At 42.1% G+C, this 13999-nt stretch overlaps 1 protein-coding gene across 3 annotated transcripts in view; it reads right to left on the bottom strand.

The window, feature by feature from the left end:
• Positions 1-13999, bottom strand: part of LOC125461777 (G protein-coupled receptor kinase 5-like) — a 252483-nt gene that overhangs the window by 90003 nt on the left and 148481 nt on the right. For all 3 annotated transcript variants that reach the window (XM_048550971.2, XM_059653048.1, XM_048550972.2), the window contains one exon: positions 12023-12100. In XM_048550971.2, coding sequence (XP_048406928.1) covers positions 12023-12100 — 78 coding nt within the window. The remainder of the gene's footprint in view (positions 1-12022; positions 12101-13999) is intronic.

Raw genomic sequence — 13999 nt, 5'->3', positions numbered from 1 at the left:
ATATGACAGGCAATTTACATTAAGGCAGCTTGAGTTCCATTTAGAAAGAGAGAGATCCATGACCAGCATTGGGCCAATTTCCAACCCACCAAACCAAAGCCTTATTAAGTGAGAAAGCCCACTGCTTTACATGAAAATCTGTGGCACAGAGAGTCTGATAAAACACATCCAAGAAAGTAAACATCTTGCCTTTTTTTGAAAATATATCCAGAAGTATTATCATACAGGGCTGAGTGTTTTCTTTTCCCACTGTGACTTTTTTTTTGTTTTTAAACTATTAACCACGATCAGAAAAACACCCATGTAACCAGCTGAATATTTACACACAAATAAATGCAAACCATATTCCTTGCCTTTAGGATATTTTCGAATCATGTCCAGAGATGTTATTACAAACCTCTAGAGTAGGTGGGACTTCAACACAGGCCACGTGGCTCAGAAGCAGAGACACTATCCACAAGACCTCTTACACCTTGCCTACATATAGCAACTCCATCATGACTCTCACATGCAACCAGCTGCTTTGAAAACTGGGTCAATGCTAGAAACTCAGCAAATACTGTAAAATTAGGCATATCCAATACCAATCCCTCACATAGCAATGTCTGAAAGGCTGCACTGAGCAGACAATCAGTTAATTGATCAAAACCCATTCATCATCTGCCCAATATGAAAGACAGAGTCAACTCTGGTAACGTTTACATGTAAAAAAATGAGAAGTTAGGTGATTATAGTATCATTAAGCCACGTCAAATAGTTATATATTGCCTCATTCGTTTTACTTAATGAAAAAAAACACACTTTAAAAAGAAGCATAAAAGCTCCATGGTAATAACAAAAGTGAAACTAATCTTACACTTGGATGGCACAATCCCCAATCTGATTTATGCTGATGATGCACTGTGGTCAAGAAAAGTCTGAAAATCTCTTTGTATAGAAGCATAAATGTGACTGTTCTTTACATTCTTGCCAAATATTTTACTTGGAAAAGAAAGACCTAAAACTGAAAGGTATTTAGCTAGAAGGCATTTAGTTAGAAGGTATTCAGCTACAAGACATTTAGCTGTTTCCAAGAAGCAACAAACTGACTGCTGTTTTACACTTCCTCAGGTGGCTATTTGCAATCTGGTTATAGATGATGTAGCACGATCGTATACTGTTATCACAATCAACTAATGTGTTCACTTAGGGGTCTTGTGATCTCATGTCAGTTTGGGAAAATATACACAAATATCAATTGCCGGTTTTGAAGTTTAATTTTTGTGGCACTTTAGTTACAAAAACATATTCAGAAATTCACCCACTATTTTATTAATTATTTTAAATACATTTCACTATCATTGATATATGTAATATCAGTGATAGCAGCAATAACTACTGTGTTCCAGAAATAAGTCTGTTCGCCTTTCAAACTTCTGACTTTCTTCACTTTTACCGGAAATTCGGAACTGCAACCAAATTGTTCAGTTGATGAAAGCTGGTTTTGCATGGGGTGGAGTGATAAAAATGATAAGATTCATTGGATATTTGAAAACTTGATGCATGATTTGTACACATTTTTCAAACTTTCTGTAATGCAAATATAAAACAATACACGTAACCCACATGAAGACTCATTTGTAAGAATGAATGGTCCACTTTGAGAATTTGTTTACACATATCACAGAGTCTGTCCCTGCTGCTCAGAAGGGAAGGGGGAAGAGGAGCAGAGCATTAGTCACTGGGGACTCCATAGTTAGGGAGACAGATAGGAGGTTCTGTGGGGACGAGAGAGACTCACGGTTGGTGTGTTGCCTCCCAAGTGCCAGGGTGCGTGATGTCTCTGATCGTGTTTTTGAGATCCTTAAGGGGAAGGGGGAGCAGCCCCAAGTCGTGGTCCACATTGGCACCAACGACATAGGTAGGAAGAGAGATGGGGATTTAAGGCAGAAATTCAGGGAGCTAGAATGGACGCTGAGAGCTAGGATGAACAGAGTTGTTGTCTCTGGTTTGTTGCCCGTGCCACGTGCTAGTGAGGCGAGGAATAGGGAGAGAGAGGAGTTGAACACATGGCTACAGGGATGGTGCAGGAGGGACGGTTTTGGATTCTTGGATAATTGGAGCTCTTTCTGGGGTAGGTGGGACCTCTACAAGCAAGATGGTCTTCACCTGAACCTGAGGGGTACCGATATCCTGGGGGGGAAATTTGCTAAGGCTATTTGGGTGGGTTTAAACTAATTCAGCAGGGGGATGGGAACCAAAATTGTAGTTCGACGACAGAAAAGGTTGCGAGTAGGGTGGTCCGAAATAAAGTTTCAGGGAAGCAAGATGGCACCGGCAAGCAAGAAGTTGGTTTGAAGTGTGTCTACTTCAATGCCAGGAGCGTCCAGAATAAGGTGAGTGAACTTGCAGCATGGGTTAGTACCTGGGACTTCGATGTTGTGGCCATTTCGGAGACATGGATAGAGCAGGGACAGGAATAGTTGTTGCAGGTTCCGGGATTTAGATGTTTCAGTAAGAACAGAGAAGATGGTAAAAGGGGCGGAGATGTGGCATTGTTGGTCAAGGACAGTATTACAGTTGGAGAGAGGATGTTTGGGGACTCGTCAACTGAGGTAGTATGGCCTGAGGTTAGAAACAGGAAAGGAGAGGTCACCCTGTTGGGAGTTTTCTATCGGCCTCCGAATAGTTCCAGAGATGTAGAGGAAAGGATAGCAAAGATGATTCTCGATAGGAGTGAGAGAGACAGGGTAGTTGTCATGGGGGACTTCAACTTTCCAAATATTGACTGGGAACACTACAGTTCGAGTACTATAGATGGGTCAGTTTTTGTCCAGAGTGTGCAGGAGGGCTTCCTGACACAGTATATAGATAGGCCAACAAGGGGCGAAGCCACATTAGATGTGGTACTGGGTAATGAGCCCGGCCAGGTGTTAGATTTGGAAGTAGGTGAGCACTTTGGTGATAGCAATCACAATTCTGTTATGTTTACTTTAGTGATGGAAAGGGATCGGTGTATACCACTGGGCAAGAGTTATAGCTGGGGGAAAGGCAATTACGATGAGATTAGGCAAGATTTAGGGAGCATAGGATGGGGAAGGTAACTGCAGGGGATGGGCACATTAGAAATGTGGACCTTATTCAAGGAAAAGCTCCTGTGTGTCCTAGCTAAGTATGTACTTGTCAGGCAGGGAGGAAGCTGTACAGTGCGAGAGCCGTGGTTTACGAAGGAGGTGGAATGTCTGGTCAAGAGGAAGAAGGCGGCTTATGTTAGGGTGAGATGTGAAGGCTCAGTTAGGGCACTTGAGGGCTACGAGGTAGCCAAGAAAGACCTAAAGAGAGAGCTCAGAAGAGCCAGGAGGAGACATGAGAAGTTGTTGGCGGATAGGATCAGCGTAAATCCTAAGGCTTTCTATAGGTATTTAAGGAATAAAAGAATGATGCAAGTAAGATTAGGCCCAATCAAGGATAGTAGTGGTAAGTCGTGTGTGGAGTCAGATGAGATAGGGGAAGCACGAAATGAATATTTTTCAACAGTATTCAATCTAGAAAACAACAATGTTGTCGAGGAGAATACTGAGATACAGGCTACTAGACTAGGTGGGATTGAGGTTCACACGGAAGAGGTATTAGAAATCCTTCAGAGGGTGAAGATAGATAAGTCTCCTGGGCCAGATGGGATTTATCCTCGGATCCTCTGGGAAGCCAGGGAGGAGATTGCCGAGCCTTTGGCATTGATCTTTAACTCGTCATTGTCTACAGGAATAGTGCCAGATGACTGGAGGATAGTGCATGTGGTTCCCCTGTTCAAGAAGGGGAGTAGAGACAACCCTGGTAATTATAGACCAGTGAGCCTTACCTCAGTTGTTGGTAAAGTGTTGGAAAAGGTTATAAGGGATAGGATTTATAATCCTGTAGAAAAGAATAAATTGATTAGGGATAGTCAGCACGGTTTTGTGAAGGGAAGGTCGCGCCTCACAAACCTTATTTGGTTCTTTGAGAAGGTGACCAAACATGTAGATGAGAGTAAACCGGTTGATGTGGTGTATATGGATTTCAGCAAGGTGTTCGATAAGGTTCCCCACAGTAGGCTAATGTGCAAAATGTGGAGGAATGGAATTGTGGGAGATATAGCAGTTTGGATCAGAAATTGGCTTGCTGAAAGAAGACAGAGGGTGGTAGTTGATGGGAAATGTTCATCCTGGAGACCAGTTACTAGTGGTGTACCGCAAGGGTCGGTGTTGGGTCCACTGCTGTTTGTCATTTTTATAAATGACCTGGATGAGGGCGTAGAAGGATGGGTTAGTAAATTTGCAGACGACACTAAGGTCGGTGGAGTTGTGGATAGTGACGAAGGATGCTGTAGGTTGCAGAGAGACATAGATAAGCTGCAGAGCTGAGCTGAGAGGTGGCAAATGGAGTTTAATGCAGACAAGTGTGAGGTGATGCACTTTGGTAGGAGTAACCAGAAGGCAAAGTACAGGGCTAATGGTAAGATTCTTAGTAGTGTAGATGAGCAGAGAGATCTCGGTGTCCATGTACATAGATCCTTGAAAGTTGCTACCCAGGTTGACAGGGCTGTTAAGGCGGCATACAGTGTTTTAGCTTTTATTAATAGAGGGATCGAGTTCCGGAACCAAGAGGTCATGGTGAAGCTGTACAAAACTCTGGTGCGGCCGCACTTGGAGTATTGCGTACAGCTCTGGTCACCGCATTATAAGAAGGATGTGGAAGCTTTGGAAAGGGTGCAAAGGAGATTTACTAGGATGTTGCCAGGTAAGAAGGGAAGGTCTTACGAGCAAAGGTTGAGGGACTTGAGGTTGTTTTCATTAGAGAGAAGAAGGTTGAGAGGTGACTTAATAGAAACATGTAAAATAATCAGAGGGTTAGATAGGGTGGATAGGGAGAGCCTTTTTCCTAGGATGGTGACGGCAAGCATGAGGGGGCATAGCTTTAAATTGAGGGGTGAAAGATATAGGGCAGATGTCAGAGGTAGTTTCTTGGAGAGTAGTAAGGGAATGGAACGCTTTGCCTGCAACGGTAGTAGATTCGCCAACTTTCGGTACATTAAGTCGTCATTGGATAAGCATATGGACGTACATGGAATAGTGTAGGTTAGATGGGCTTGAGATCGGTATGACAGGTCGGCACAACATCAAGGGCCGAAGGGCCTGTACTGTGCTGTAACGTTCGATGTTCTATGTTCTATATGCAAAACAAAGGAGAATTTTCAATTAGAAGATGAAGGAGGATTGTCCTGGTTATAGCAGTGCTTCTTAGCGACTGTTCCTTAACGGAAGAGAAAGCTACAATTGTGTTTCTCCATACCAACAAGTGTGCCGCATCCAATATTTGCTGCACAGTTTAAACAAAATGTGCCATTTGGCTTAAAGGTGTTGCACTTTGCAGGTAAGAGAAATCTCATCGGTCATTTGCTCAGACATTTAAAAAAAAATTCTTGCTGCAAGATAAAAATATCCGTTATTCTCGGATGCACAAGCGAGAACACCATTAATTTTGAACATGGAAGAAAATGTGAGAACACAAATCTCTCACTTGCCTTAATCGAACAATGAAAGTTTAAGGAAATCACAGCAGGCCTCAAGATACATGGGTTAGCAGGTGAGTTTGCCCCCAGAAGTCAGCAAAATGTCCAGGAAAATTCAACTAACAGGACTTTCCAAGGAGGAATTCTTGTCCTCTCCCATGCCCCCGCTCAGTTTTTATTTCTCTCTCACTCTCACTCTTTCTCCTTTTGTGGATAGGACAGTGAAGTAGGCATTTGGGAAGCTTAGCATTATCGGTCAGCGCAGCGAGTACAGGAGTTGGGAGCTCATGTTGAGGCCGTACAGGACATTGGTCAGGCAACTTTTGTCATACTGCATGCAATTCTGGTCTCCCTGCTACAGGAAGGATGTTGTGAAGCTTGAAAAGGTTCACAAAACATTTACAAGGATGCTGCCAGGGTTGGAGGGTTTGAGTTAGAAGGAGATGCTGAATAGGCCGGGGCTGTTTTCCTTGGAGCATTGGACGCTGAGGGGCGACCTTATAGAGGTTTAGAAAATCATGGGAGGCATGGATAGGGTGAATAGCCAAGGTCTTTTATTCCCAGGGTAGGGGAGTCCAAAACTAGAAAGCATAGGTTTAAGGTGACAGGAGAAAGATTTAAAAGGGACCTAAGAGGCAACATTTTCACATAGAGGATGACAGCATGTGTAGAACAAGCTGCCGGAGAAAGTGGAGGAGGCCGGTGCTACAGCACCACATTTAAAAGGCATCTGGACAGGTATATCAATAGGAAGCGTTTTGAGGAATATGGACCTAATGCCGGCAAATGGGACTAGATTAATTTAGGATATCTGATTAGCATGGACGAGTTGGACCGAAAGGCCTGTTTCCATGCTATATAACTCTGATTCTATAATTTTCTGCATCTTTTAACTAAGTTCGAGACGTCGAGGTGAGATTCTTGCTAAGCAGCCACAAGTTACCTATTAAGGAGAATTACTCCCTGTTAATGACCTTACTAATTGCACACCTCGCCTCATTAATATGCAGCTTCCTATCCTACCACCAAATGCAAGCAAACGACACCAAGCATTTTTGACATGAAGGTCAGAGCAACTTCAGCTCACTGCTTATTTCAAAGAACATCCATTTGGGCACCTGTCATGCGCACACACACTCCACATCCAAGGACATTGGTATCCAACACGTACCAGCCCCTAACAGCCCACATGGCACATTGCCGGTTACTTAAGCACATGTCTGTACTTCATTGCGGCATTTTGGAACACAATGGCCAAGCATCATTACAATGCTGCAGCAAGGACATGCACCCACCTCACGGACTGGACCAGGCTGCACCTCCCAGCACTTTGCTCACTCACTCTGAGCCTACGTGGATGCTCACAGCATCTCTGCATTGCCTTGTCATTTTGTTCCTTGCTGGTCAGACAGAATAGCAGGTCCACAGCAGTGCTGAATTGTCATGCTGTTTAGTACAGACACAAAGCCAGCACACTTGCCAGCAGGCCTCAATCAAGGCAAGAGGTCTCAGAGGTCCTGGCGCAGTAAATCACCAGTCCCCGTTCAGTATCTCAGGGTGGTCTTAGTATAAATGCTCTTTACCTAAGGGGTGAGGAGCCCACTATCCATTTTGATTCTTTCTGCCCTTTTGCAGTCTATTTTCCTCCTGGAATGAGAGGGATGGTCAGGTATAAAGGGCGATTAAGTAACCTGAATGAGTGATTAGGCAGTGAGCAGGGCATGTGTGCGGTTAGCGGTGTTGGGGTCTGGGGTGAGCGAAAGTGAGTGAGGGAGGATGTTGAGGGCAGTAGTTAAAGGAGGAGAATATGACCCTTGGTGGGGGGGTGGGTACAGTAACAGAGATAGAGTGTGTTTTGATATTGGAAAGGAGGATGGTGGCACATATGTTTGGTCATCGAGAGGTCATTGACCTTCCTCCTACAGTGCTGTACATTACTGTAGTCAGATGAGACTGTATGAACCCACTGAGAGCCTTGGACAAGGCTGGCATGGTCTAGTATCAATGGCCCCCACTGCTAGTCCAGGGGCCTCTGTGCCACACCATTTAGCAGACCCTCCTAGCCTTAGGCAATAAAGCTGGTCCTCCAATTTCTGTTTCTCTGCTATTGGGAAATACTTCAGGAAATGTGCAAGCCAGCTCCAGACTGACAGCACTTGTCCTGGTGCACAACAGCCTTTTCGTTTTAAAAAGGATGGTACAGGTGCCAGGGATATCAGTCAATTCTGGGATATTCTGGCAGTGGTAAGTAATTCCTGGTACAGTGAGTAGCAGGATGGGGCTAGAATTGGGAGTGGCAGTCACTATAGGGGCAAGGTAAATAACCATTGATGAGTTTGGCCAGACATTTCAATAGACCTCATGGAGAGAAACCCTGAACGAAATTTGAGGAAACTAACGCTTAGTCGAAAAATGCATGATTCAGCCCATAGAATCCCATAGAGCCTTCACTGTATGGAAAGATACCTCTCAGCCCATCATGTCTGCAGTGGTCATCAAGTATCTATCTACTTCAATCCCATTTTTCAGCCCTTAGCCCACAGCCTTGTATACTATGACATTTCATGTTTTCATTTAAATACTTCCCAAATGTCGCAGTAATTCCTTCTCTGCCACCCTTTCAAGCATTAAGTTCCTGATATCTATGGAATGGCTACGATCGTTATTTTTACCAACTTTCAGACAGCATTTGATAAAGTCCTTCATAACAGATCGTCGGCTCAAGTTAAAGCTCACGGAATTGAAGGCAATTAAGGACAAATTATTGACCCTGTTTGGAACTTGACTGCAACAAGTGATAGAGTAATTTGCAGATGTGACTGACATTGGACTATGAATGTCTGTATTGGGGTCTCAATGTATGGAATCTTTTCATAATTGAGCTATCTTATCGATCTAAAGAAGAAACTATTGAAAGGAAGTGAACGCAAATACTGAAGGTAAGTTTACAACATGTCTGCATCATTCAATATAACAGGCAGAATGAGAAAGGAGCCCCTAAAACCAAAATATAACCCCTGAAAATTTCAGAACCAGCTCTCAGAATTGCAAGACCCCCAATTCACATCTAGTCTGTAGATTTAGGTCTGGGCCCACTTCCAAACGAATAAGAGAATTGATTAAAAACCCAAGCCTGAATTTTATATCAGCAAGTTTGGAATCATTTTCTTAATTGATTGAGACAAGTTCTGCTTTGATTTATCATTAGATTTATCTGTTGAATTGTATGCTGAGAGTAAGCATCATATACTGCCACCAATACCTTCTTTGTGCAAGTTTCTCCAGGGTCACTGTGGTCCACTACCTATTGTTTAATTGCAAGAGTCTCTGATAGTGAACAAGATGCAGTTTATTGCATCTCTGCAACAATTTTCATGTTACACAGATATGGCATGGATCATTACAATGATTATTAGAGAACCTAGTCTTAGATCTGATTCCCTCAAGATCTGTACTGATGCAGTGGGTGGGGGGGAAGAGCTGGGCTGGTTGTGTGGTGCAGTGGGGGGAGGGGATGAACTGGGCTGGTTTATGGATGCAGGAGGGGAAGGGGAGATTTTGAAAACTGGTGAAGTCCACATTGATACCATGAGGCTGCAGGGTTCCCAGGTGGAATGCAACTCATATTCCGCCTGGGAGCCCTGCAGCCTAATGGTATCAATGTGGACTTCACCAGTTTCAAAATCTCCCCTTCCCCTACTGCATCCCTAAACCAGCCCAGTTCGTCCCCTCCCCCCACTGCATCCCAAAACCAGTCCAACCTGTCTCTGCCTCCCTAACCGGTTCTTCGTCTCACCCATCCCTTCCTCCCACCCCAAGCTGCACCCCCATCTACCTACTAACCTCATCCCACCTCCTTGACCTGTCCGTCTGCCCTGGACTGACCTATCCCCTCCCTACCTCCCCACCTATCTTCTTTTCTCTCCATCTTTGGTCCGCCTCCCCCTCTCTCCCTATTTATTCCAGTTCCCTCTCCCCATCCCCCTCTCTGATGAAGGGTCTAGGCCCGAAACATCAGCTTTTGTGTTCCTGCAATGCTGCTTGGCCTGCTGTGTTCATCCAGCCTCACATTTTATCATCTTAAAGTAGTATTGGGATTTTAGACAGATATTTAGACTGCAAGTAAATGCTGGGTCCCTGTCTACATCAGTGAAAACCAAACCTAGGTCCTAACTGCATGAACACAGTTAGAGAAAATCATTCATTCATAGATCTCAAAGAAAAATTAAATTTGGAAATTAGGCAGACCCTTTGGACTACCAGCAAATATTTCTAATTCATGGTAGCTTACATTTTAAACAACAGCAAAGAAATCAACAAATGGTCATAAGAAAACAATCAAGAACAATACTTTGCCCTGATTTCAACAATAATAATTATAATGAAACACAGCTTTGGCAGAAAAATTAAATCATCGAGAACTTTCACTTCTATAGTGCTGTGGAGAATTTCTATCTTGTTATAAATTGGAAAATTGAATATTTTAAAATGAAGTGAACATCTTTTATGCAGATTTCAATTAATCTCTAGGGCTATTCTTTTACTGGCCTCTCTATCGGGATCCTCTGTGTACTCTGCTTTTCCATTGGTGTCCTGGTCCTAGTCATTGCTCTCTCACACCTCAAGTCTCTTGGCCCATCATCCTCTGGCTTCTGGCAAGTGCGTTAGGTCCTGCATCTACTTCTTCTCTGCGTCGTATTGCCAAACTCAACTTCTCCCTATTCATCATTATTCCGCTGTTCTATTTTGTTCCCTTTTTTATTTGGTATCAATAACCTTCACATCAATCTCTAAAACTATCACAAACTAAATTCTTCCATGACTTGTGTCATGTGTCATTTCCATGTTAGTGCCTCAGACACAAGCTTCTTTTTTCCACTTACTCCTATTCAGCCATTCCTGGTCCGTGCCTTTCTCCCTCTTTATCCTTCCACCCGATCATGGCCCTAGCCCAGCAGCAAACCGTCTTCAATTAGATTAGATTCCCTACAGTGTGGAAGCTGGTCCTTCAGGCCAATAAGTCCACACTGCCCCTTGAAGCATCCCACCCAGACCCAGACCCATCCCCCTGTAACCCACACATCCCTGAACACTATGGACAATTTAGCATGGCCGATCCACCTAGCCTGCACATCTTTGGACTGTGGGAGTAAACCGGAGCACCCGGAGGAAACCCATGCAGACACGGGGAGAATGTGCAAACTCCACACAGGCAGTTGTCTGAGGCTGGAATCAAACCCGGGCCCCTGGCGCTGTGAGGCTGCAAAGCTAACCACTGAGCCACCGTGCCGCCCCAATTATTCTCTCCATCTGCTACTACTCCAGTCTACCTTCTCTCCACCACTGCATACTCACCAAAAATCATCACTTTGATGAGTTAGGGGGTAATATTCCCAGCATATTATTCATTATTAATCTTCCAGAACTGACAATGGAGAATGCCAAGAAATACAAACATACCTTCAATAAGGAAGAATGGCTGAAATACTCTAGCTACAGTGTATCAATTGTACTTGGCCACATTACAAAACCTCTTTAGGAATGCTTTTCTAAAGAATAGTAAGTTAATCATTATCTGAGAAGATGGAATACAATAGCTCCTTCTGCACCATATTTCTACAGAGACTAAGAAATGGGCACAATATTACTTCACCAATAACGTTATTTATTTAATATGTTAAATGGCATTAGTTATTACAAGTTTTATTGTGCATGAAATTTCAAAACAATTAAAAAGCATCTACAAATGATAGATTCTATGGGAGTATCTAGGCAGAAACATCATGGGTTTGTCACCTAATCCAGTAGGGTAATCTTTACTTTCTGATACTTTAAAAGCTTCTTCAAATCAATATAGTCCCAGTACTTATTAAACACTCAGAACACAACTGAAAATACTGGCTTAGGAAATTTGGCCATAAAGGAATAAGCAGGCTAGAAATCCCACTCGTGAGGCTAACATAGTTTCTTTAGTCTTGGCTATCCAAATTCTACCTCCTACCAGTATGTATTAGAAATCTTCATTTTTGGAAGGGATCTGATAAATGTTCTTGTCTTTATTGTAAACCTAGGATTTTTCAGTGGACAGTGTGTTTGTTCCACACAGATCTGTTGAATTGAAACAATTTGTTCCTGATTCTTTGGATACTGATTGACAGATATATTTAGAAACACAGGAAGTCACAATGTTAAAGGTTTTCCTACAGTGCTAGAAAAGTCTGAAAGATCTTTCACTTTCAGGCTGCTTTAATATTCACCCATCATGTGGATCCAACCACAGTATATTTAAGATTAGGTTTATATTTAGGTGTTGCTGCAGTATATTCATAGGATTAGATGAACCCTGACCTCGGAATTATGACATATACAAGGAATAGGACTTGGTCCCACCAGCTTCTGACTGCAAGTTCAGCTCTGCATCATTTGCCAAATTAATTATTTTCTCAAGACAGACTGGGCAATGAATAGATGTTAATCTTAAAGCTGATTCCTTACCTCTGGGGTGAGGTATTTACTCATCATTTCTTGTCCTTTTTCCTCACGTTTTTCGTCTGGCATAACTTCATACTCCGTCTGGAAAGAAATGGTAAGAGATTATAAATCATTGAAAGCTATTGTTGACAGGAAGTCCAAAAATACAAAATGGCCCATTCTGAAGATTCAACTTTGAACTGTAAACCATTGCTTATTGAGACCTTCATTTTCCTTTGAAATAGGATTTCAAAAATACCATTCCATACACGTGACATTTCATTTGGCACAGAAGTTATAACAATCTTCATAACTGAGATGCAATTTAAGATGAAGCATAACGCAACATGATTAGAGTTAATGTGATCTGTTCAGAAGACCATTAGGGGTGATTTCAGGACTTTGGTTCTTGGTTTGTTGGAGAAACAGATAAAATGGAAACATGATTCAATTTATTAATAATGTAAAACTGGATCATGCAGCAAGTTACTTAACTGAGATAGTGAGAAGCGAATGAAAATAAATCCTGACTGGATGGAATACGCAATCAGGAGAAAAGAAAAATTACGACATTCAAAGTGACAGTCTTGGTTGCTACCTATGCTTTACTCTGCAATGGTTACTACAAGCTTTATCCAAATACAAGCAGTTGAAATATGCTGGTGGTTGAAATTTTACAATTTGAGAATACGTTTTATGAAAAGTGCATGCATCCATAAGTTCTACTGATATCAAAGTGGCAGCACAGGTAACTCATACAAAATCCATCATCACGTTGTTCAGTCTGTTCTAAAGCAATCTGCCCACGTAGTCTAAAGTTGATCTGACTGTCTTAAAAGATTAACACATTTTTCATAAAATCTAATTATAATAAAAGACAATTGACAGCACATGCCATATCCACTATACTGTGCCAACTGTAATACTGCCAAAAAGTAGCATTATTCTCTCAGCATCTGTTGCTTATTTCCAGTAATTACTTTTACAGTCGTTGTTAAAATATGAGCTTTACTCCATTAGAAATTTGCTATGGCCTTGTAGATAACCACCAACAAAAATGTACGAATTAGGAATGTCTTATTTAAAATTATGAACGTTTTAAGTTTGGAGTTAAATTTCAACTTCAGCAAACACACAACTGGGGATAGTTCAGCTTTCTTAGTCTTCCTTTCCTTTGAACCACAGCTCATTTTCATCCCATATGGAAATTCAATTCCAATTCCATTATAGTGGAAAAATTCCATGAACAAGCAGGCATAATTTAACTTGAACATCCTTCAAACTTAATTTTGTTCGCCCAGGGATAATTTATAAATTTGGTAGTAGATAATGAATGGAGTTGTTGGCTTGGCCATTCAGTCGACAATTGGACACAGTATGTAACCAGTGGCTGACCCACCATTTTAAAACCTTACCAAAGTGAAAGTGACCTTGCAATAGTGTATCTTTTTGATGGCTATGTTGAGGGTTGGCAGGGTGGGAGAGGAAAAACTCATGCATTATATTGATCCAAAATCACTTGGTTTAAGCCAACTCCAAAAGCTCCACTCTTCATTTCTATTTGCATTTGGAGTTCAAACTACATTTACTTTGAGAACCATTTTGAGATAGGCTGAATTTTCAATAATAATTGCTGTAAAGCTTGGCACAGCAATCACAGCATCTGAGGTACTCATGAAAAACATCAAAGACTTCATCTGATGCATACCAAGCACTTAATGAGGGAAAAAAAACAGACAAAAATGGATACAAGTTTAGACAAACCAAACATTTATTTGGGTGAAACTTGGCAAAGTGAACACACTACACTCGCTGAAAAGTTAACTTTTTGAAAAATTAATTTTTGATTTGCCCCATGAGTAGCAACAAAGAGGGACTGATCAACTGTTTATTCGCTTAGTAACTTTTCAAACAGCGTGCAGGGCCAATCAGATTCTAAAAAAGGGAGAAAATAACGGCTTAGGTCAAATAGAGTCCAGAGGTTGAAAAACATTTCCCTAG

This window comes from Stegostoma tigrinum, chromosome 20 (genome assembly GCF_030684315.1).
Source record: "Stegostoma tigrinum isolate sSteTig4 chromosome 20, sSteTig4.hap1, whole genome shotgun sequence".
NCBI lineage: Eukaryota > Metazoa > Chordata > Chondrichthyes > Orectolobiformes > Stegostomatidae > Stegostoma > Stegostoma tigrinum.
Note: the sequence above shows the minus strand (reverse complement) of the source record. Positions and strands in the feature narration are given on the sequence as shown.